The sequence below is a fragment of the Hirundo rustica genome, chromosome 1 (genome assembly GCF_015227805.2).
Source record: "Hirundo rustica isolate bHirRus1 chromosome 1, bHirRus1.pri.v3, whole genome shotgun sequence".
Lineage (NCBI taxonomy): Eukaryota > Metazoa > Chordata > Aves > Passeriformes > Hirundinidae > Hirundo > Hirundo rustica.
The window spans coordinates 37,112,705-37,138,943 of record NC_053450.1 but is presented as its reverse complement, the minus strand read 5'-3'; the positions used below and the strand labels follow the sequence as shown (position 1 = coordinate 37,138,943).

Genomic DNA, 26,239 nt, shown 5'->3' with positions numbered 1-26,239 from the left:
CCTTCAGAGGGAAGTAAGCACTACGAACAGTAACAGTGGCAAAGAAACAAAGGCGTTTTCCAGCCAAAGATGGAAATGCATTGCTTAAGCTCATTCAGCTGTATTCATTTATAGAGAAAACAATTTTCTTTTTTCAAAAACAGGGTAAAAACTAGGTTCATACTTCCAATTTATCTCCATACTTTTAATTCAAGAAAAGGAGAAACTAACCACCAAAATGTATGGGGTTGTTCTGTAATGTTCTGAAGAGAAATTGAAATAGGATCAATTGAAATAATCAGCTAAACATAATTTAAACAAGAGTAGACAAATCAGAAAGCATAATATAGTTAAAAAAAAAATCACACTGACTTGCACATGCCTTAAAGGCCCAGATAAACAGATTTCTGCAGGTTTCAGATATGATCATGTGGGGGTTTTTGCTACCACATCAGTTATTTGGTAACAAAATGTTGTATATCACACAGACCCTGAGTTACTGGTACCGCACTAAAGTTACACTGGTTTTTATTAAAGTCCATGGGAGTAAATAATTTGCAATGCTATAGTGTAGTAAAAGAATTCAAGCCAACTTTGGGTTGTATAATTGGTTTGGGTTTTTTTGGGGTTGGTTTATTTTTGAGTTTTTTTTTTTTTTAGTATCTTGGGGGAGGGTGGGGGAAGTGATTTTGGGTGGATTTGGGTAGGGTTTTTTTGGGAGCCGGCTCCAGGGGTGTTTGGTGGGGGTGCTTGGGGATAGTTGGAGAATTTGATTTTGCTTTGTCTGGAGCAATTGAGATCTAGTCTTGTTTTTCTTGTTGGAGAGAGTAGCTGGGTTTTCGTTTGGTTTGGGGTTTTTTTGAGGGTGTTTTTTTTGTTTGGTGATTTTTTTTTTTTTTTTTTAATTAAATCAAGCCTGAAAAGAACTGCTCTAAATAGCCTGAAAGTGCAACTCAGTTAAGGACAATAAAAACCCAGGCACCCAGATGAAGTAGCTTCAGAGGTTAAAACCCAGGATCTATCATTTGCATCATAATGGGATTGGCTGTTTTGCACAACAAAGAAAAAGTCATAAAGCTGACAGGACTATTAGCCCCTTTTGAAAAGGCTACAAACCCCACTATTAGCATGCAAATAAATATTTTCAAGAAGCCTGATGGTGTGAGAAACACTTCTCAGTGGTAACACAGGGACCATATTGTTCTGATCTGGTGCTGAGCCACTTTGGGGTAGTTTCCAGATAATTTTCCATATCAGCTCTAGTGTCACCTGTTAAAGGTGAGATCTCAGACTGGCTTCTGCATAATGGCTGTACATTCACCTTCATTTCAACATCAGGTTACCTTCCTTGACAGCGATGTTGGATTATGATAACTAGGTATTATTTACCTACCATTTTTGTGCATTATACCCTACACTTTGCAGAGCTGGGACTTATGAAATGGCCAAGTGACCTAAAATGACCAATGCTATACAGAACAAGAGACACAGAATCATAATAGTTTGTGTTGAAAGAATCTTTAAAGGCAAAACCTGCAGTGAGCAGGGACAGCTTCAATCAGGTCGCTCAAAGCCCTGTCCAGCCTGATCTTGAATGTTTCCAGGGATGGAACATTTATAATCCCTGTGGGTGACCTGTTCCAGTGTCTCACCACGCCTTCTATAAAACACTTCTTCCTTATATATAATCTAAACTGACCCTCTTTTAGCTGAAAAACATTACCCCTTGTCCTCTTGCAACCTGTATGATACAAATGGTTCCAATCTTTCCTAAAAGTTCCCTTCAAGTACTTAAAGGCTATCATGAGGTCTCTCTGGAGCCTTCTCAAAGACAAACAACTCCAGCTCTCAGCCTTTCCTCATAGCAGAGGTGTTTCAGCCCTCTGATCATCTTTACGGCCCTCAACTGTGAGTTATACCAACTCCAACCAGCTGCAAAAAACTCTTCTGCAAATGAAAGAGTAAAAAACAGCACTGGACAGTGCTGATTTGCCTGTCCATCAAATAATGAGTTGCACTGTCACCCTCTGAACTGCCATGGGGGTGGCACAGAGGTAACCAAGCATGAAATTCTCATTGTTTCTGTTCGCTCTCTCGCACACACAGCAGTGGCACAGGAGGCCAGAAAAGGCATGATGCTAACCTTCCTCTTCCAGCCAGCTCTCCTATTGGAAACCACCAAGAGGAAAGGAATGGAAATTGCTCAAGGTAAGGCCTCCTCCTGGCACCATTTCCTTTGATACACCTCCTTTGCCAAAGGGGAAGGATACATAAAAACACTTTCATAGCCAGCAGCAGACACACTTTGAGCACTTCCAGGGAAAATCTCGCCCTTGTTTCTGAATATACAGCTCTTGCTGTTAGCAACTGAACTTAACACATTTCAGCAGAAGTTGTAGTCAGCTCTTGAGCATTTTACATGTGAAATGAATATGTCTGATGCATGAGACTGACCCAGGTTCTGGAATGTGGACACTTGTCGTGGGCTTTCCCCGACATTCAGGTGGTTTTAGAGTCTTTTTGCCCTCTGCAAAGCTCTGTGCCAACCGGAAGAAAGAGACGGAGTCTTCAGGTTCTGAATTTTCAAGGTTGCATGCTTCATTTATTGTTCTTATCTTACTCTCAGTGCCCCACGAAAGATGTTTGCAGCTGCTCGGGCTCCGACTCTGGCTCCCAACTCCTCCTGAACTGGGCAGTCGTTATCTTTTATACTAATTGCTACATATTCTTTATTTATCATTACTTGTCAAAGTCTATCACTTATACTAAACAGGTCATCTCTGCTTTGACCCAGTCTCTTTGAACTACTTTGTGCCACCGTCACTGCTGAAATGGAGTGAGGGAAGAAGAAAGAAGCAGGAGACAACGCCCCAAATCCTCTCTCTTGCCCCCATTCACTTCAATGCTAGAAACCTAAATTTACTGTTTTTTCACCCTGTGATAAGCTAAACTACAATCTTTCACACTCTTGTGGCCTGTAAACCCTCTCGCAGTGCAGGAAGCCTTTCCCATGGACTGAGATCAAAGCCAGTGTCTCTCTGAGCTCTGGGCTGGGGTCCCAGAGCCCCCTGCCCAGGTCTCTGACCCTCCAGGGCAGCCAAAGGAATGCCCTGGACTCCAACAGACACTGACATGCTCTGTGTTCTGTCTGCAGCAACAGGCATTTTTCTGCTCCTGACTTCAAGGAAGTGCTGCTACCAAGGAGGTAGTTAAATTCACTCTCCACAGGATTATCCCTTCTGTCCAGGTTAAGACAAAGAAGGGTGCCAGCCTTGTAACAGGTGGTGAGCTGTGGACACCTGCTCTCTCGGCAGCAGAGCAAAACCACTCTTTTTTGTTCACACCAGCTACTAAACAGCCACCTAATGGTAATGCCATGCAATCACCACCAATCTGAACTCAGATTGATGTCCTTAAGTGAAAAGAGTCCACACCTCTATACCAGTCCTCTAAGGCAATTAGCTACCTCTCCCTTCACCCAACTGGATATTGGACTTGGAATGATGGAAAAAATTGCCCAGTCTACTATCTGCTCCCTAGATGTAGGTAGTGTAGGTTGTAACAGTGACTATAAGCTACATGTTGGCAGGAGAGTACAGTAACAACACTTTTTTTTTTATTAACAGCTGGATACTCTGTCCTCAAAAAATCCAAAGATTCCCAGTTGTGGTTGTTTTCAAATGTTATCAAAAAAACATCTTTTGTTATGTATTGCAGTCATGCAGACAAGAGTAGAATTTAATTTCTCAATATCAAATTAATTATATTTCTACCATTAATTACATTATTACATGGAAAATAATTCAAAATTAACACTAGTTGCCATCCGAAGCTGCAGACAATATAAGAAACTTATAATATATACAGATATTAAGCATCATGAGAATTTCACTTAAGTCTCAGAAAATTAAGCCTGTAAGCAGTAAGTAGTATAGTTAATACTACATTTTTCTTTCTGTGTTTAATAATATAAAATTTAGCATATTTTACCATATTTTTAAGGGAAGTATATGCCCTGATTGTAAATGCATAAGCTATTGCATTTAATTTTGTTTTTGACTGAGATAAAACTGACTTGAAATTCAGTATAATTTTTCCCTAATGGGTAAGAAATTTCACTTCAAGCACATTTTAAGAAAAAAGCCATCTGTGTAATTCATTGGACCTAAAACTTCATAGATGTCTTCATCCTGAGATCAACTTCAACTGGAATATTTTAATTGAATTATAACATATAATACAAGCTGAAAAGGAGGCTTCTGCCAGAAGTACCATGGTGTTCTGTCACAGCAGTGAAAATATATCTTAGTCTTAGCTTCTGCCAAAGAAGCAACAAATTTTAAGTCTCTCCAAAATCAAAATAAATACAGGAACTCTGTTGGGAGCAATATTCGGCTGGCATTGTAAAAGTAAACAGAGACCCTATTGACCAAACCCACTGTTATTTCCATGGCATAGTAGAGAAGAGCAGGTTTGTCTTGAAAGTTTCTCCTGGCAATAAGTTTGTGCTATGAGTCAAAGTGCAAATACATTACACATCTCGGTCATCACCCTTTTTTTTCTTTATTTTTAACTATATGCAGTCCCATCCTTTCTTCAGTCTTGAGGAAAGTGAAAAAAATACCAAACACCCCCGCCCCCCCCCAAAAAAAACAAACCAAAAAGACAAGCAAGCAAGCAAGCAACCCCTCTCCACACCAAACAATTAAAAAAACCCCTAACATTGCAACCATACCTGTTCTCTTGGGCACACCGTATTCTGCAGCCTTCCTTAGGGATCACCAAGCCCAAATGCATCCTCAGCCTGCAATTGGTGGGCCCTGTGTGAGGCCAGACATGAGTCCCTGGGTGCATGACAGAATATTTGATCTGCAAGAAGAGAAGGGCACATTTTTCAGCACATTCCATTTCACAACTGTGCTGCTGGGAATTCAGGACTTCATTTAGTCTCATCCTTGGTGATGTGTGAAAAGTGTAATGCCATCTTTTGTTTCGGTTTCAGCAGCAATTCTCTCTCATACCCTAAAGGCAGTTAATACTACAAAGCATATGTGTTGTGGTGTGTGCTTATGAAACCAGGGATGTGTTTGTGTGTGAAAGTACACAGTTTTAATTTTTAATAAAATAACCAGTATTCACATTTCAAGCTGCAAATAATTATCTTCGGTGTACAATCAGAAAAAAACACCTTTCCTATGGAAAGACTTAAAAGGATGGACAATAGGAGACACAAGGCTTGTGTTCACCAGACTGGCCAGCTCCTCTCAGATGACATGCCTGTGGAGGTCACGGTCAACCCTGGCTGTAGCAACCATGAGAAGCTGGAATTCAAGTTCATGAGAGGATGGTGAAAGTAAAAAAGCAGAATTACTGTCCACAGCTTCATGAGAGCAGATCTGGTCTTACTCAGGGATCTGCTGAGAAAAATCCCTTGAGAGAAGAGGGGTATAGGACAGCTGGTTGATTTTTAAGTAGCGTCTTGTCCAAACTCGGTAATTCCTATGTGCAGGAATCCAGGCAACCCAGAAAAAATTGAAACACAAAAAAGAAAGTATATAGGAAGTGGAAGCAGGGTCAGGTCACCCAGGAATACTGTAAAGACACTTTCTGCATGGGCAGTGATGATGTTAGGAAAGTCAAAGCCCTCCTGGTGCTGAATTTGGAGATAGAATTGAAGGGTAACAAGAGGGATTCCTACACATATTTCAGCAACAAAAGGAAGTCTAGAGAAAACATGCCCAGCTACTAAAAGTGACAAAACATCTGACGACAAAAGGACATGAAGAAGGCACTACATCTCTTCTTTGCCTCAGTCTTTACTGGTATGGCTGATTTTCAGTGTCAGGCACCTGAGACCAGTGAAACAGACTGGAGCACAGATGATTTATCTTCTCTGGAGAAGGATGAGGTTTGGGAACATTTAAACAAACTCAACAACCTGGTTCCTGGGTCCTGATGGGATCCACCCATGAGGTCTGAGGGAAATGGATGAATGTATGGTGAATCCATACATTATCCACGCAATCTTTGAAACGTCACTGCTAACAGCAGAGGTCCCTGAGAACTGGTGGAAAGGAAATATTCCTATTTCCAAGAAGGGCAAGTAGGATGGTCTGAGGAACTACTGTCTAGTCACCCTCACCTCAACCCTTGGAAAGGTGATGGAGCAAGTAATCCTGGAAACCATTTTCAAACACATGAAGGAAAAGAGTGTACCTGGGTGTAGTCAGCATGGGTTTATGAAGGGGATTCTGTACTTTTTCAGCTTTCTGTGGTGGGGTTTCTAGCTTGGTGGATATTCTTTACCTCAGCGTTAAGTCTTTGAACAGTCTGCCATAAACATCCTAATCAACAAAGTGAGGAGGAAATAGAATCTAGACAAGTTCCAGTGAAGAGGATTGAAACCTGCATTTAAGCCAGGCTCAACAAGTTATGATCAAAGTCCAGCTGAAGGCCACTCATCAGAGGTACATCCCAGGGCTCAGTACTGGATCCACCGCTGTTTAAGAGCTTCACAGTGACTCAGAAGATGGGACAGAGTGCATCCCGCTCAGCAAGTTTGCAGATGACTGAAAATTGAATAAAAATGGCCAATAAGCTACTTTTTTTTTTTTTTTTTTTTTCTCCTGCCGTTCATAAAGACTTTGGCAGGATGGAGAAAGGAGGAAACACAAATCTTAAAATATCTGACAAAAATAAGCATAAAATTCTGCACTAGGGAGGTATGCACCAATACAGGCTGATGGACATCTGTCTGGAAAGCAAGTTTCTAGAAAGAGACTGTGGGGTCCTCACAGCGCCCAAATTCTACAGGAGCCAGCACTGCAGCAAAGCCACCAACAGAGCTTGCAGGGCTGCATTATGGGGAGCTCTGGCAGCCTGTTGAGGGAGGTTATCCTACCCCTCAGTGCTGGTGAGACATCTTAAATGCTGGACCCAGTTCTGTGCTACCTACTGTGAGAGAGACATGGACACACTGGAGCAGGTGAAGGGGTACAAAGGGGATTAAGGGACGGGAGAATCTAACATACAAGGGGAAGCTGAGGTAGTTGGCACTGTTCAGCCTGGAGAACACAAGGTTTGAGGAAGGATCTTGTCAATGCACATAAATACCTGACGAGAAGAGTGAAGAAGGCAGAGGCAGGCTCTCCTCAATGGCATCCAGTGAAAGGCAAAGAAGTAATGGACACAGATTGAAACACAGGAAATGCCATTTAAGCATAAGGAAACACTTTTTTCTACTGTACACAGGAACAGGTTGCCCAGGGAGGCTGTAGGATCTCTATCCTTAGAGGCATTCCAAACCTGGCTGGACATAGCAACCTGCCCTACTTCATCATACTTTGAGCAAGGGGTTGGAGTGAGTAATCTCCAGATGTCCCTTCTCACCTCAACCTTTTTGATTCATTCTACAACAACTCAGAGAACAGGAAGTGTGAATAATATATGACAGTGGTGAGAAGCACTTTTTCAATTGAGAAACCTGCACATTTAGCTGGGACAGAGCAGTTTTGATAAATCCCACAGATTAAGGTGTTGCATGGTCTCCAACTGCTAACAAAACCAGCAGGAGACAGCATGTGCCTCTTGCCTTGGCCATTCTTGCTGTCTGAGGTTTCAGCTTACTGTCAGTTTCTTATGACAGCAAGTGATAAGCTCCAGTGGCTGTGGTGAACACAGATGCTCCCAACCAACGCTGCTAAGTCGTGATGTGCTCGACCCTAACACAATGCAAACAACTGGCGATGCAGGATACTCACCAATATCTGAGATAAACAATTTCTGTGATGCTAATGTGCCAGTACTGAAGATTGATTACTGTCATGTACGTTATCTGCCCATGCAGATCAGTCTGGATATGTCTGTGAATTACATCTGCGTGCTGTACTCAAGTGCTAGAGATAAATTGGTCTAAACTACCAATGAGTTGTACTATGGCTGCAATGTAAGAAATGCTCAGAATTAAAACTAGCTGCAGTATTTCAGTTTACTGCTATTTTTAAGAAGAATGCTATAATTTTGATCACTTCCTATTGTTTTATACAGTGTCTCAGCAGTGCTCAGCAGGTAGTTGATTATTTTACATTTCTTTTATCTTTGTCACTACATGAGGTGACCAAAGCATCCAAATAGTCTATCCACTACAGAATTCCTTATTTCCTGATTGTGTTTATTCCCATTGCTTACCAGTGATTCTGCATGTGAACAGAGATCAGCTGATATTTTAAGTTTATTTTAGCAGTAACACCCAAGTCATGGCTAGCATAAAACTAAAATTTCCCTAGGCATCTCATAATAGTGAATATAAAACTTTTGACTTCAAGAGTACAACTTTTCAGATTATTTTACATTTATATGTTCAAAACGTGTGACTACAGCTACAACAGTAAATATACAACATTTCTGTAAACCATATCGTGGTGCTAACATGTAGGGCACCAAGAAATGATGATCAAAACAGTAGCTGTCAAGGGAATCTTCTCTCAGGGATAGATCCACTTTGGCTCTGGATGTGACTGAGAGCAGTTTTTCTGTAGCCCCATTGAGTGTGATGATTTCTCATCAGATATATTCACTATAACCCAGTGTAGTTCTGTACATCAAAAGCAAGGGACTGGTCAAAAAGATGAACACATACACTCAAGGGTCTGAATCAGGGCTACATTAGCACTGTGCTTTTCAACTTTTGCATCCTTAATTTTGCCATGTGAAGGATATTCTCATGTAGTCATTACAGACAAAATATAATAACTTGGAAAAAAAAGAAAACAAATGAAAACTTACATCCCACAGAACCACTGCATGTGTATTGACCCATACAGGTCTACTACACGATTAAATGAGGTTAAGTGATAGCTGAATAGTCATTGTAGATAGACAATTGAAGCAAATTTTGTTGGCACCCACACTCATGGATTGTGATCGCGACATGCAAAGCAACCACACGGAGACGAGAGATTTGCAGGGCAGAGATGTTCCTCCGAGAGAGCCCAAGGCTGAGCCAAGGCCGAGAGCCCCTCTGCCTGTTTATTTCTTGCTTTTTATACATTTGTGGGTCTGGCTGTGGATTGGCTTCTGGAGTTATCACCTCCCAGCCAAATGGCCAGACCAACTGTCAGTTACAATTGTTTTCAGGTTAGAAATATGCAAACAAAGGACAGGGAATGAAAAACAAAGGATTTGTTTATGTTACATGTGTGAGAAAAGGCAAAACCTGCTCCTAATACTGCACAGAAGCTAAAAAGACTGACTCCATCTTAAGAACAATCAAATGGCTTTAAAAAAATCAGAAAAACCAGGGTGACAATGGATGTAAAATTTCTTTCCTTTACCTTCAGGAAAGAAGCATGGGGCAGCACCTTTTGGCTTCCACAAGGTGATTCTCCCCCTGCCTCATGCAGCCAGGCTGGAGGAGACAGGTGAAGTTTATCACAGTGAGAATATGGCTCACTAAATTAGTCATTAGGTTCAGATCAGAAAAAAAGAAAAGCTCAGGGCTGAAAGGACCTAATCCAACCCCCTGTTCAAAGCAGAGTTAGGCTATGAGTCAGATCAGGTCACTTCAGGCTGAGTTTTAGTAAAGCATTACTTATTGCTTGACCCATGGCAAATTACTTACGCATTATGAGCTCCCAGAAAACACAAGGTTAAATGACTCAACTAAAGAGTCCATAGAAAGGCTTCAGCTAACATATTTCACCTGCTATTTACTGAAAGTTACAATAGGGTATATTTTTTATCGTTAAGTTTATTGTGAACTTGAGGCATCATTAAATATACCAAAATTGTGCATCCCTCTATACATGTCCCTCTATTCCTCAAAACCACCTGCTCCCAGCACTATTTGCAAAATTGAAGAAGTTTGCCAGGTACCTGCCCTCTTCTGCAGCCAGTAGCTTCTGGGAATCTTTCCAGTAAAGCACATGTTTTCGGAACACTTTTACAAGCATTCTCATTTCTTCTTCCTAGTGAAAATAATGGGGAGAGCATTTCTAAGAGCAATGAATGAACATTTCCATTTTCTGCTTTGCAGAAGAGCAACAAAGCTGACAAAGATCTGAGACTGAGAGACAGGTAAATACGATTATTCCCAGTTTACACACTGTACAACCTAAGTGCCTCCATGTTGTAATATCATAGCAGCCTACACATTTTACTTCTACATTATTTGTGAACACCAGGCTTTCTACCACTTAAAAAAGTATTATTTTAAATGTATAATCACTAATGTGGATGCATAGGAAAAAAGAAATATTTAAAATGTCCCCAAGTATCATAACATTTCAACACCAGATAACATTTTGATATAAATTGCTTTTAATATTTTATTTTACAGTACTCTTTCATATGTGGAGTTTTATAAGAATTTAAGGTCATTCCATGAGTTGGGCTGCCCAGTGCACAGCTCAGGGGCAGAGCAGCAGCCTTATTAAAGTCATATTCTTTTGCTCATACCATTTCTGAATGACAGATCTCCCCTAGCTGGCAACACAGAATTGAGACTGTGCCTTCTCCCAGGTTCCCATCTTCCCTCAGGCTGATCTGTACTACGCAGGTAAAGAGTTGGCAGCCTTGCCAGAAGAGAAGTACACTCATTGAACAAGTTACCATACCCAAGGGTCCTTTAGAAGCATTTAGGGACAACATGGTTTAGAATAAAGAACTCTTGTTCATTGTCACAGGGGTCCCAAACACTGTTTTATCAGTTCCTTTCCCCTGTACGTACTGATGACAAAAACAGGTCTAGAAAAAGCTGTGTTGCCACTCATTATTACACTATGTTAATCTGAGATCATGAAATTGAGGTAAGAGAAGAAATACAGAATGCTTTACCTTGTTGCCATAAGGTAAACTGGCTCCAGTCTCCTTTTTCCCGTAGGTTCTCATCTTCAGGCAGGAAGAGGCTTCTTTTTTTATCCATCACAGCAAGACCCTCATCCCGAATGAGCTTCCAGTTTTTCTCTAAGGACTGTTGTGAGAGCCATGTTACTGCACTGAGAAATTTCTGTGTTTGGCTTTAGGACCATTTTTATTTTTGCCTGCCATTATTAACTTTATGTTTTTATTTAAAAGCAATAAAAGAAAGTGTTTGTCATTATTATCAAGTTGCTTTGAATTCTATTCCCTTCTGACATGTTAAGGCAGGAAAAATGACTTCCACACCATTCTTCAGATTCAATTACATTGGGATTGCAAGATTTCAACAACAGCCAGCCTCTTTGCAGAAGAGGCCTCGCTCTGACTTGCTTTTTGATGAGCCTAAGGGCTCTTTAAGTGATCATTCTGCATTGCAAGCTAAATGTATTGATCTTCCTAAATGCTGGGCATGTGACCTGGAATCATTCCTGCAACTGGAAAACCACTCACATAACCTGGAACTCCAGGTGTTGGCAAAATATTACAGACCAAAGAGGCCAAACTTAAAACACACCACTTGAGTTGAAATTTATGATTTAAACCTTCAAGAAGGCTTGCCGAGATTCACTTGCATGTGTTGTTGCTATTGAAAAAAATCATATACAACTTGAAATGCCAGGTGATCATTTATGGACACAACCATTAAAAATGTGTGAGCTGCCCTGCACTTCATACATACAAACCCACAAAATAGTGAAATTAAAATTTCTGTTTTCTGCTGCCTTAGGACATTTTATCTGGAGAATTCAGATAGCTTAGAAAACCTTTTATTCTACCAATAAGAAGTAATTTTAATGTTATAGGAATATAAATGGAAAACCCACAGTATAACAATGGATCTGGGTAAAAGTAACTTCAATTGCCCAGCAGCTTACTTTTCTCACTAAAACTTATTTTAGGTGAATAGTTTCCATTTTTCCTTTGTGCTCTTGAACAATGCATATCTGTAAGATGTTTTCAGTCCATTTCACACTGAAATAAGTCACGGTATGTTCCCACACTACCTCCTTATATGATGAATAAAACTCAAAAGTCTCTTTAACACAGAGCAGACTAGGTGATATAAGTGCTCCCTTTTAGTCTTAAAACTTCATATGATTACCAGCCATCCTCATGTAAATTAAACAGCTGCATTTTCCACTTGAGGGTTTTTTGTTTGGTGTTTTTTTTTTTTTTTAACTGAAATAAAAAGTCGATCTGACAAAATAGGTTTATATTGCTAGATCATAAAAGGCTCAACAAACCAAACTTTGGCTAGAACATGTTGTCTATAATACAGCTACTTTGTCCCACTAGAACAATTTTAGCTAGGTTAAAATGTATGAAAATATGGATTTCACTTCTGTTATTATAGTAATCTCTATCATAACAAATTGGTTTTTTTTCTCTCACCTATCAAAAAATGGGGAAGAACACTTATTTTTCCTGCTGCATTCATGTTTTTCTCCCTCACTGATGGTTTCTATAACACTCATTTAAAAGTTAGCATTAAGTAAAAATGCAGAGAGCTGTTCTGGGATTTTTTTTTTTTTTTAGAGTCTCTTTGGAAAACTGACTTTTCCAAATGTATGGTATAAAATAAGTCTTAAAATTTCCACCTAATCAGAGATGGATACCAGAACAGTGGTGCTATTTATTCAGCTATTTATTATGCTATTTATACCCTATCTACAAAAGGAAATGCCAGCTTGAATACATGGTTTTGCACTGGCTGGGGAAGAGAAAGTAAAGAATAACCTACACCCACACTAGCCTCAATTTAAAGTGATATAGAGCAAAAAAGACCCCAAAACTGGAAAACTTTAAAAGATACTACAAGTTCTTCTATGCTTCCTCAAACTCCTCCTACTCCTTCAGCTGAAAAAGGTAAGAGGGAGCATTCATCCATGCAGACAAAATGACACATGAAGAGCACTGGTGGTCCAAGGCATTGTAGGCAGCAGCTGCCCTGTCACCTCTACTCTCTCTCAAGTGCCACAGGTTGAAGGTTAACCCATAAAGGTCAGTGTTTGTCCTTGTGTTTAAAGGCTCCCTCCCCAACATGTAAGATACAAATTTATTTGAATACATCTTATCGATTTTGAACTAAATCCTCAATGGTTTTAGACATAAATTACTCAGAAATCAATAAGGTTTCTGTCCTGAAAACAAAGACCCCCATCTGTAACACACACTGAGAGTGCTTTATAATGACCAACAGACAGCTCCTAGGGAGAAATAAAGTGGGGAGTTCAAATACCACCCAGCCCTGGTCTCCCTGATATTACAGACTCTCAGGGATACCTTGAATAGTTAGAACACAAAGAAACATTAAAGCATAATGATTAAATCCAGGACTTGGACTTACAGCTCCTGATACAAGAGTTGGTATCTGCAGGAAAAAAGTTAAATATACTTATGGCTTCGTGATATGTAAGGATTCAAGATCAACGTTAGAGAAAAAAAGTAATATTATATTTGGTGCAGTATCCTGATTACAAGTGAAAAATCAGGAGCCAACCAGCACTGGGAGCATATGTACTTGTTTGCTAGCAGCTGATTCCCATAAACCTCCATATGGCTTTATAAATCCAGTTCCTAATAACAATTGAAGTTTACAGTTGCTGTACATCTGGCAATAATGTAGATTTTATTTAAATAGGGATTTTTTAATATTGGAGCTTTTTATGTGAGACTATTATATTGAAATTATCCTTAATCTGTGCTGTCAAACCCTTTCAATGCGTGGTTATAAATGACACAGGAAGAGATTAAGAGGTTGCTACCCTTCATGTGAGGCATAACTACTGACCACACATCCATTTTAATCCACTGAACTATAAAATAGAATCGTGGTGAAGAGTTTAATATACTTCACTTTGTTATTGACACAGAATAGGAAAGTGTTCACATTCAGTTACCACATCTCCACTGGGTAACGCTGATAACCTCCAAGCAAGGGGCAGTGTTTTAAACTGTTCAAAATAGGTTTCTTACACCCATTCAATCACCCACAGAGCTTAAACATCAGCACTTGTATGCATCATCTTTGCTCTTTTCAACACAAGTCTCCCCTTAAAACACCCAACCACACTTTAAAAACACGTTTCAATTTAATGTCTCCCTCGCTTATGAATGTTTAGCTATTATTACCTAAACCATTAAAGCCCAGCTGTCAACCTATGGAAAACTATAAAGATATGTGCTGTTGCCAATACTTTCATTGTCTTTCTGCACTTTTCTTGATGCACTTGAAACTTTAATTAATAAAATCTAAACCATCACAGAAAAGCAACAATACAAGATTTACTTTAATCAATCAGCTATTCACTGTAGTAAATTATTGGCAAAGCATCGTCTGGGACCTTTCCAAAAGTCAAAGGATGCAGAAAGGACAAAGTTACTTAAGTCATTGCCTGCATATTAATTTCAGACCAGTGAAAAGTCTCTAGGATCCAACACCATTGCACCTCTTTTATTATTTTTTTAATGAGCACCAGAATAGAATAAGGCTATAAATGAGATTCTCCAGAAGGTACTGGAGAAAGATGCAATGACTCAGTAAGACTGGCTGAGGAAAGTTAATTGTCCTGAGGGAAAAGGAAGGGTTTTCAAAGAGGAAAGTAAGGTTTCCTTTCCTTTTGAGATCAAAAGAGGAAGACAATTTCTTGAATTCCCAGATCCAACGGCCTAAAATACAGTAAATCAGAGACGTTAGCAGAACATCTCTACACAAATCACTCACTGCAGCCTTCCTAATATAAAGGTTTATATTTTCTTCTCTGTGAGAAATCAAGTGCCTCTCTATATACTTTCAAGGAAAAACATTAAGCCTCAGTGAGCTGCAGAGAGATTCAAAAATCCGCTTCCCTTCAGCACAGTTCCACTAATTTAGATACACCATGTTCTGAAAAACGTTACTCAGATATTCTCAGTCTTCCCCGCCTCCACCAACAACCCAAAACCCTCTCCCTAAAGACATCCAGGCAAGCAGGTAATATAAAAACGGGTAAAGTATGAGATTGTCTTTTTTTTAACCTTACCCATCAGGAAGTTAAGCATCAGGACCCATTTTTGAAAGCAGTAGGACAGTTAACACCAGAAAAGGAGACATGCCATGCTTAGACAGTTATTTATCATCGTAAAAATGAATCATCCTGTGGAAATACGCCTTTTTTTCACTTGCAAACAAGGCCACTAGCACAGACAGTATGCCTCATGTCTGTATAATTACAGCTAGTTAAGCTGAATGCCCTTCAGAAGGAAGTTATTAAACTGAGAATACTGAAAAAAGACAATTTTCGCTTTAGGCTTTCTGTGGAAAAAAGCAAGGCAATGTCAAAATTCACTTCTCCATCTCTAGGCCCAACAAACTAGATGACCTTTTAAAAGAAAACAAAGCCAGGTCTGTGCTATAAGACTGACCACAGCTATACTGGTTAATGGACTGAACCAAAGAGAGTTCAGCTTTACTACTGCCCCAGCCCCAAATAAATGCTCTGTTAGCATTATTAAGATACCAAGTTAGTGAAAATAGTTCATTCCCTTTTAACAAGCAGTGAAACTCAGAGAGAGGGTCAGGGCCTCCAGTGCTGTGTAGAGTATATATCCATGTTGAACTCCACCAGTGTGATTTGGAAGCATTTCCCACATTTCCCATACAGATGTAAGAGAAGTGTAATGAATGAAGCAGTAGGAAATAACTCTTGATTGGTTTTTGCTCTGTGAGAAGGGGAAATAATTTTTTAAACTAAACCATGTACAGAAGTTGGAGTACCTCAGAAATTAGAAAACTAATGTCATCAATAATTTTTTGCTACTTCCTGAAGAATACTTCTTCTAGTCTTGCTTGCAGCATTGTATGTAATTAGATTCAAACCTGCTTTCTTCAAAATACTTTCTTGAGTTACAAAAAACCAATACAAATATTTGTCCTGATGCATATAACTACATTTTGGCTTTATACTTTAAACTGTGAGTGTTATCTTAAAGAATGTAAATCTTACCACTCCCCAGTTATGATACCTGTGTAAGTAAATTACCAGTCTCAGTTTAATCTAGATTCACTGGCATATTGCTAATAAAACAGCCAAAACATATACCACCAAATGATTGGAATGAAAAGGTATTACTGAATTCCAGAGACGCAGTTGTACTGTGGAGGTCAGGAGTGAATTTTTGCCTTTGCTGGTTTCCTGAGCGGCTCTTCTAGGAGCCACTCAAGATGCTGATCCAAACCAAGGCCTGATTCATCTGAAAAAAAACCCTTCAAGGTGAAGCTCTGGCCATTTTATAACATCAACTGAATTATTTCACCCTTCAAAGCTGACTCCTGCCAAGGGTGAATGGATCATTACCTTCTGTGACATATGAGTTTGAAAAGTTTACATGTAAGGAACTGTAAAACAACACTGCATGTTGCTCTAAAACACCAAACAGATAATATGTATATTTCCTTTTTGTTTGACAAAAACATATTAAGAAGTTCCCGGTTTCTCCATATCTTTTATGGCAAGAAGCATCAATTCCCACACATACCTCAAGAATTGGTTCAATATGAGCACATTTCAGGTGCTAGTCCAAAAGGGTCACTGCTATTTGGTGTGGCTGAGAGAATTGGAGAATCATACTTTAATCTAAATTTCTAGCCTTATTTTTGTTGGCATCAAAACCATAACAAAGAGCAATCTTTCTTTTTAAACTACTTTTATTTTTTTAAAATAACCATCCTTCCATAGTGCTTTTTTTTAAACATGCTGTGTAACTAAATATAAAGAGACAACCACTCTGAAGTATTTTGTTCCTTACAAATATACTTTTTTGGGTTTAAATTATTTATCCATAATGGTTTCTCTAAATCACACACCAATAATTGAAACATACAGGAAAAAAAGGCTTTTCCTAATTTTTTATGAATTATTATTACAATTATAATAAATTAATAAAAACAATGCCATTTTGGAAATAAAAGCTATTGTTATAAATAATAGCTGCACTACTTGCCTTGCATTAAATAAATAAAAAACCTTCTAAAGAATTTAAATTCTGCATTATTATCTTTCATTAAATCCATCACTGGGAATCTTGTTTCACTTGTGCAATTAAAAACTTCCAAAGTCACTAAATATTACACAAGGGCTCAAAAGCACAGCCTTTCCTGACTGATTAAAAATTCACAATGGGTTTTCCAGACATTACCAAATTGTGCTATCATTTTCCACTTGAGATGTTACATTTGTCTACCATGCAAATTTTCTATTTATTAATAATTTCAGTCATCCTGTCCCCATTCTCAAATTTGAAAATGTTTAAGCTTATTTCATTGTATCTTACTTAAGCCTTGTGTTTAGTCTGACAGCGGTGTCTGAAATTTACAGTCAGTAGTTCCGACCTTATTGACTAGCATTTTCTGTGCTTAATAACTGAAATTATAGCTGTAATTTTAATAAAAATAAAAGTATAATGAAGCCTTACCTTCACCAGTTCTGTATATCCAGTTTCCCTTGCTGTCCACCAAGGCTGAGCTTTCAGTCCCTTGACATTGTAGAGGGAGCGCTGCCAAACTGATGCAAAGTGACCTCTTTGGTATCCAAGTTCATACCACTTGTATGCCTAAAACATTGTCGTTGTTAACAACCAAACTCATATCAGCCAAGCCCCAACAGGAAAAAAGTAACACTTTCTGGCAAGGTAGCAGACTCTGTCTTTGGGATGTTGGGGTTATTCTTTGAATAAAATGTACTAATACTTTAAGGACACGCTTTAAGGAAAAAACCCACAAACAAACAAAAAAGTCTAACAAAATCACCTGGCCAAGAGAGTCCAGTTCAACATTAACAAAACAGGATAATCTTCTCACAACCATTCACATCAAATATGGGCCAGTAATTCATGCCCTGTCCTTGGACTTGGAATATCCAAGTGTTTCTCATCTTGGTCAATTTAATTTTCTCTGTTTCAATCCTTTACCTACAAATTAAGGATGACTGTCTTGTGCTGCCAGTGGTGACGCTGTGATGACAAAAACAATGATGACTGCGGATCTAAAGTGTCAATTATCTAATACTTAAATGCACTTGAGTTTCTTCAAATATTTTTCACCACACCAAAACTAATCACATGACAGAAACTGACTGAAGTTAATACTGGACCTTCGATTGTCTTTACTCTCCCTTTGCACGACTTGTTTTACCCCTGCATAGCAGCAAAAAAAAAAAAAAAAGGCAAAAAGGAAAAAGAGATGCTTGGAAAGAAAAGATCGAGCCTTTGTAGTACTGTGACAAACACATGCAGAGAAAGTTATACAGAGCTGCCTCCTTCCTGCCCACCATTGCTGCTACAGCTGCAAGAATTCAAACAATATGATTTTAAAAAAATCCCCAAATAAACAAACAAATAAACACAACACCACCCTCCCCCCACCCCCCCAAACACCACAAACAAAAAACCAAACCAGGACAGCTAAGTAGGGAAATATGAAAATAATAATTCCAGAGCAGAGGGACTGAAGCAGTCAGCAATCCCTGCCTTGAACAGAAACTGGCTAAAGTCCCCATTGAGAGTCTGTAAATTTTCTTCAAGTTTTTTAAAAATGTGGTACTCTGATCTTTATAACTGCCCCAAAGTATAGAGGAAAGTCTGCAATACATTGTTGCCTTACAGTATTTATTTGAAGTACACAAAAGTAGTGTGGATGAACAGAATAACAGATTATATATAAACTGGCATCTCTCTTTCTCCCTAGAGAAGCTCAATAAAATCGTGCATGGTCAAAAAAAATCTTTTAATATCTTTAAAATTTGATGTTATCTTGGTTAACTGTCTGAAATGGAAGCATTAGGATTTGTAACATTTGTTTCCCAAAGCTGTAATACCAGTGAGATACCAATAGACTGTTCATGCTGACTGCCTGCATCCATTTGCAATGTCTGGAGTTAGCCCAAATGAAAAGGGGAATGAATTACTTGATTCAGCCCCTGAGTGATGAGTATGAATGTTGCTGCTCTTTAAGATACATCAGCTATAATTATGATGTATAATACAGTTAATCTTTATTTATTAGAAGAATTGTGCTATGGAAGTTGCCTTTACCATGATAGAGTAGACAGAGGGAGGTTGCCTCACTCATCCTTTCCATTCCTAAGACTCTGTGAGGAATATTTCTTTCCTCATGCAGTTCTTGGCAGTGGAACATGGACAGCTACAACAGTGTAGCTCTCTCTTCCAAGATAGAAATTGTTTGAGATGCACTCAGTAGATACATTCTGTATGAAGAGCACTTTGTTCTGTAATAACTTCCACAGTTTTAATTTTTCTTTTCTTAAGCCAATATGGCATTTTATCAAATTATAGTTGGAAAGGACATACTCAATACTGTTTTCCTACCACTTCCCAAGGCCACATTCATAATTCCTAATTTAGCTCCAATAGATTAATATCTCCCTTCAACAAACCTTCAGTGATAGCAATTTCACATGTAACTTAAATATTGATCTCTCCTTGATTAAATCTTGAAATTCAGCAAGTCTAGCAAGGTCAGTGAGGAAAATTTAGCTGAATAATGGACTTTCCACTGATAAATTTGAAAGTCTCCTCTACCCCAATAGGTTCCTTTGTCATTAATTAAACTTCTTCTACAGCAGATTTGGCCATTTTGGCCATTAACTCCATAAACATTAACACATAATTATCCTGGGGTTAGAGATGATGTACACTAGTTACATCTGTGTGGTATCTTTATTCAAACATGGTATGTTCTAGGTTCAGCAACTCAACCCAGAATGTCCCATGAAAATGTACAGGGATTTGAGAGAAGGAGACAGAGTTAAGAATGTGAAAGTAGACTCCATGTGTGTGTCTGTGTGTGCATGCATTTCTAAGTAAAAGGAGGTAAATGAATTCCTACTTATAAATGAACAATTAAAAAAAAATCCCATTGGAAGAGTACTGCAGGGAAGGCAATCTAACTTAAAATTCAGATATTACATTTCACTGTTCTAGATCTACTGTATGTAGAAGGTATTGTAATAAAAGTTGCATGAATTATTATTTTTAAAAAAAAAAGCTAACCTGATGAACTAGGCTTGAGAAAGATCACATACAGCGGCTTCACCACAGTTAATACTGGAGAACCACCTATTGACCGGGCCACAGTACTAAAGACATCAACATTTTTTACAGCTTTTCAGGTATTAATATTGCACACACTATTAGGTAAGTAATTAAAAAGCAGTGATTTTCATGGTTATTTTCATGGCTCTGATTTTTAATGCTTACTCTTTTCATATTTCCCACCTAGGAAAGAGATTTTTTTTTTCTCCCTGTTGATTTTAAATTCATGCCCCTATTAAAGTTCATGACTAATCAGTCTTCAAAAAGGTCCTTTCTTCCTGTGTATTCTATTTCATCTATTGAAGGCTGTTTTATGGGAGATGTTTTTTCCTTCTCTTGTAACTCCAGGGGAGAGGGGGGCAGATGCCTCCTGATAATGGCCCAGCCATTAAACCCAGGTGGGGCAGTTTCTTATCTCTTTCAGCACCCCTCCATCCTCCAAGGGGACATCTTCTGATAATGGGCCATTAGGGCCCACCAATGACATGACACATTCCATCATTCCATTGTGAGATGCTCCACCCACTGGGGGAGGAGCCAGCTGTTCCTAGCTACATAAAAACTGGGAATGAAGGACACAAGGTATCCTGTTTTTCCACTGGATTCCTGGAGGAAGACTGGACCCATCTCGTCGTCACTGGACTTTCTAGAGGACCATCTCTGCTCTACAGAACCACATCTGTTACTCCAGGAGGACTTATTTGGACTGCTTCCAACACCCTGACCACCAGGGTGCCAGGTCATATCCCTGACTCTGTCAGGGTTTTTTGCAGGATCCTTGTTTGCTTTCTTTCTTGTATTTTTTGTACTACTACATTTGTATTTTCCTTTTTATTTTTAATATTCCTAGTAAAGAACTGTTACTCCTATTTCCCATATCTTTGCCTGAGAGCCTCTCATTGCAAAATTATAATTTGGAGGGGAGGGGGGGTTACATTCTCCATTCTAAGGGAGGCTCTAGTTTTCCCTAGCAGACAACTGTCTTTCAAAACCAAGACACTCCCCTATATGACCATAGTGGTAAACCATACATTTAAATGTCGCTTTTAAGTATAATTTGATTTCAAATAAACAAATATCTTACGGATAAACAAAGCTCTTACAGATTCCACTGTCATATGTTTGTTTTTGCTGGCCACTATACATAGTACAAATTTCAGTTTTCCTGTTTGATTTGCTAATTTAGTTATTGAAAAAATGTCATAACTCAGCCCTCACATTCAGTCCTCTCATGATCCTCTTTTATCCCATACTCATGGGTGCTTTTTCCTTGGAAAGAAAGGAAGATTTATAAAACACTATTATACAAGAAATTCTATACAGTAATACACATCTAACTGATTTTTTGAACTGTGATTAAAATCTGTGCTGTGATATAAGCAGAAAACAGATTCTAGAAACATTTAAAATTCTTGTAAATTTTTAGTCCCTTGCTTCAAGCGGCCCTATGCCAGCCTAAACATGTTAAGCTAAATCTAAAGCAAGGGATGCCAAGAGATTGTATTGCTGACCATGTTGACTTCCACGCACATGCTGGATTGTTATTGCAATTGGACTACTCTTGTTTTCAGCATTAAGCCCATCATTAAATGCTTTTCTGGATTCTGCAGCCACTCAGAGATTCAGATTTTAAAGCAAGAACATGTTAAACATGTACCTCTTTGTCTCCCATTCTCTGTAAAGCGTCACCCAGATGAAAATAAAAACGTCCATCATCTGTGCCGGGGTCACCAGACTCTAGTCCTTCCTAAAAAATAAATAAATAATGAAAGGCATAAGAAAACTTTAACAGGACTTCTAAAAGAGTTCATTTGATTGCTGTAAATAGTCTGTCCATCCTATGTGATTGACAAGAGACAGGCTATGAAATTAGGTATAAAACGTAACCATATTAACCTGCAACTTACGCTGAATGAGTACAATATGTCAGTAGAAAGTAATTGAGAAATGCCACCAGTTTTCCAAATCCAGTCTCTCCCCTCAGTCCCTCCAAGACAGAGGCGCATTAAGAGATGGGTACTTGCCCTGACCCTATAATCACATACAGAAGCATTTTATAAAGCTGGATCAAGGGTTTGTTTTGTAGTGTTTCTTCACAAACACTTAGAAATACACATAAGGCTTCTCTGGGTCTTTCAAGAACCTTGGATTTGCAGCATACTGCCAACCTCAAAAAAATTTGAGGCTCAGAGCTCTGTACTTCGAGTTAACCATTAGTAATAAAAAAAAAAAATACCTGATGTTTAAGAACTGACAGTTTTCAATGTACAAGTTTCATAAGCAGTGATACTTCAGTATAACACAAATAAATAGCTTAAGCAGTGATTTGTGATTAGTACACTTCTAGTCTGACACATTTTATATGTTCCAATTCTACTTTCTGCTAGTAAAACATTTAATGTGGGTGAAAAAGCACCTGTAGATAAGGTATGCTCTCTGCTATCTTGTTTTCTGCCTTCAGGATGAAGCCATAATGCACTTTGGCAAAGCCATCATCTGGAGCCAGACTTAGAACCTGTTTGAGAGAAAATGAATTAAATACACCTGTATGAATCAATGTGAATTAACAAACCTGTGTACATAATATTATTTAGTAATGCAATGGTATTTTCTTTCATTACTGATTCCCAAGTAAACCCTTGGCTTGTCTGTGCTTTCTTTTCCTCACGCACTTTTGTGCTTTCTCCAGACAAGCCAAACTTTGAAGTCTCAGAAGTAAAATTATTTCAACAGAACTAGCTTTATTTTTCACTTATCTGTTCTTTTCTAGTCTTCTCTCTTGAGGAATAGAATGCTATATTACAGAATTAAACCCACTATTAACACTTAAGTCACTTATTCCAGATTTGACTAATATGAAGGAAAGCAGATACTCTTGAAAAAATCTGCAGCAGAAACATACCTGAAATAGTTTTAAATTAGATATATTTCCCGTGGTGGCAAACTAGTTTTTGCAAGAGAAAACACGTGAAGCATAATGACTACAATTTAGAAAGAAGCTGTAATGTAATGCCAGCATTGTGAGAGGGGGATATGCAAACCCTGGAACACCAAGGGCACTCTCAGCACAATGGTGAACTGCAGCATTCTGGAACAGTGTGCACTTTTCTGGCCATGAGAAAGAAGGTAATAAAAAGTCTACTGCAGTAGTGACTCAGCGTGCTTTCACACTAGAAGGTGATGGATACATTATTCTTGTATAGTTGTGTGCTGCACTCTTTGACCAAGACCAAGCGTGCTAAACTCAGCTAAAAGATTTTGTACCCTCAACAAGATTCAGATCATATCTGAATTACAAACTTGCTTAATTTTGCAGAAAAGGGAAACTCATGGACAAATGTCCAGAGATGGATATTTCATGGGAACTTGGAAAAGAGGGATTTGTTAGTACAAGGAGAGCTGTGGGAAAGGATGAGAGTATGGAGGAGTGTTTCGAGGAAGGAGGTGTGAAACTGCCAACCTGAATTCTGTAACATGCACCCCCAACACCAGCCAGATGTCTTAAGTTCATTTGGTCTGCCTCAACCAAGGGCAAAAATTAGAGAGAATGTCTTGATCTACTTTTCAGCTCTGCATTTCTATGATGTACATATTCAGTACAATTTGTAGCTCTATGCAATATCAATTACATGGTTAAGTTAATCTGTTTTTACACCTCTTCTCTCCTTAAAATAAGGGTGGACAGTCTTATCAGGATAGACCCTCAGTCTGCGAGGATCATCACAGGAGCCTGTCAGGCAGTGGAATTACAGAGGCTGATATCCACTGAATGTCTAGACAGCTGCTAAATAGAAAACAACAGACAGATGAATAATTTCTCTTGCCTAAATCCATTTTTGAAGCTACTAAACTTATGCCATGGATAAAATGCCTGCACACATAATAGTTATTTCCCTCTGTCTTTTCCAGTCACTGTCTGACATCACTTCTTACTCAAAATAATTACAAGCAAAATCATAAGAAGTTTTCTCTTCTCTCAAATCCTATGCACACCAACTACATCCAAGCAAATCCAAAAATCACAGCTATGAGGGTACAAAATGATATGAGATAAAATAGCAGCATTTTACTTATTTTCACGGAAAAAACTTATTATGAAGGAACAAACAATTTGAGAATCTATTGGAAGTTGATAGTATGAGACATTATTAGGAAAAAGTACCACAGTAATGATGATCTTGGTCCCTAGTGTAAGAATACACTATGACCTTCTGCATCTTATGCCTTTTTGACTACAGCATTCTGTGTATAATTATTTTGATCCAAGAATCTGTACCTGCAGGGTGAAATGAAATGACTGACAGAAAGATTTATTAGCCACATAGTTTCATTACAGTTTCTTTAACTATAGGATAAAGCTATCTGATTAATTAAGACAGAATAGAATTTTCTGTATTACGGTTCATTTAAACTATGACGAGTTGCATTAAGGAATGATCTACATTCAGAGCCCCTAAAGAGAAGCCAAGAGATACCATCAGCAGAAATTACACTGGAAGTATTTAATGTAAATTGTATTACTCTGTTGCTGTTGCTGCATGCAATATTAATTATGTTTAGAAATAAGTTTTACTAAAGTGTTCATAGCCCATTAAATACTAATCATGAATATAGAAATTAACCTCTGGGGCTATCAGTGGCTAATTAGCCAGGGCAGAGTACTGTGTTCATGTGGATATTCTGGTTTTGGTACCTGAGATAGCTCAATCAGAGCTGGCTTGTGCATGTCTCCATAATACTGCACTGAGCCTCAGCATGGAGGCAGAAAAAATGCTATTAGCTGAGCAACCAAAGTTTTCTTTCACTGTATTTTTTTATAACCTGTGGATGTTTGAACCAAAAATAGTTCTAATTCTACCAGGACTACTTTTAAAGTTACTTTTTCTTTGAAAATACAAATAGCTCTGAATTCTACTAGGATTACCCTTAACATTATGTTTCCATGTCCCTAAGTGCAATATTCAAAAGAAAATGAGTTCATATTAGAGGCAAAACTGAAATCCTCTCCAGCTGGACACCATTTTCCATCTGTGGTCCAGCAAAAATTCTGGTAAACGCAAACTAGAAAAGCGCATTTTGGGCAAGTTATACCACACTACAGCTGAAAGCAAAAATCTCTCTTGGTCTGAAGTTCAGTGTTTATAAACACACTGCTTCTGTAGCTAAAAGAAGAAACATGTATTAAAGACTTTTAAAATAAGCTGCTAAAATGTAACAAATTTGGAAAGAAAAATAAGAATTGACTGGAAAAAAAGTAAACTGGCTACTAAATGTAAAGCAAAAGCAGAAAGTTTTCACCCACTAGGATTCCCTGGGCTTCTATTCAATTCCTTGGAGATGATGCAAGCTTGGGTTAGTCTGGTCTGAAATGTGTGTGTACTGTGATCCCATGTGGGGAACAGTGCCTGTGAAGGGTTCAGCTGGTTGCATGTGCTCAGTGCATGCTTAACACAGGTCAGTAACACTGAACTGAGATTGAAATGTTACAGCAGGAAGTAAAGATTTTGCCCGTTAATCTAGGAGATCCCCAGGAAATGGGAAATTTGAGTTTAGGTTCTTCCACAGAGGAGTGTTTAACTACTGGGGAATCTTCCTGAGCAACAGGAACAAGTAGCACATACACAGGAACTTAGACAACCATGAATAATGCTAAAGGGAAATCAAGAAAAAGATGAGACTTTAAGTTGAATGAGGGGCGTGTTCTCTTGAGGATATGTACTGAACTCTGAGATGCCGGTGCTTTCTGCATTAGAGAACACTTGAATAAAATGCATGAACATCCTTACGGTGAGAAACAGAATACAGGATTCATAAATATTGGAGGTATCTACTTTGCAGCACTGAGTTCATGCTCTTGTCTCTGCTCTCTTAACATTTTTGTATCAAAAGATTACACAAGTGAGAAGAACTCAGTCACACTTCAGAGGTTTCCCAGTTTTTTCAAAAATCGTGAGAAGAGCAAGACATCTCCTTGAGGCCCTCAGAAGCACTATTCAGTTTGCCCCTTTCTGTACCATGCAGAGAACCTGAGCACCTATGGTAGGAGCTCAAAATCAAGCACTTTCTACACATGCAACAGCTGAGCAAAGCACTCCAGAGCAAGCCAAGTAGCCCCTAAGCAATGTGCCCAAAATCATGCAAGAAGCCTTCAGCAGAACCAAGAACCAAAGCAGGTACACGAGATTCTCCGCTTCTTTGGGTATTCTTACTTAAAACCCTTAGTGTAAATCTACCATGAATTACAACAGAAAAA

At 38.6% G+C, this 26,239-nt stretch overlaps 1 protein-coding gene across 8 annotated transcripts in view; it reads right to left on the bottom strand.

Moving 5' to 3' along the window:
- The window catches only part of ASPH (aspartate beta-hydroxylase), a 118,623-nt gene that overhangs the window by 5,675 nt on the left and 86,709 nt on the right, over nt 1-26,239 (bottom strand). For all 8 annotated transcript variants that reach the window (XM_040066306.1, XM_040066268.1, XM_040066278.1 and 5 more), the window contains 6 exons: nt 22,403-22,501; nt 21,644-21,733; nt 17,350-17,487; nt 10,813-10,948; nt 9,853-9,944; nt 4,715-4,848 (listed from right to left, as the gene is read on the bottom strand). In XM_040066306.1, coding sequence (XP_039922240.1) covers nt 4,715-4,848; nt 9,853-9,944; nt 10,813-10,948; nt 17,350-17,487; nt 21,644-21,733; nt 22,403-22,501 — 689 coding nt within the window. The remainder of the gene's footprint in view (nt 1-4,714; nt 4,849-9,852; nt 9,945-10,812; nt 10,949-17,349; nt 17,488-21,643; nt 21,734-22,402; nt 22,502-26,239) is intronic.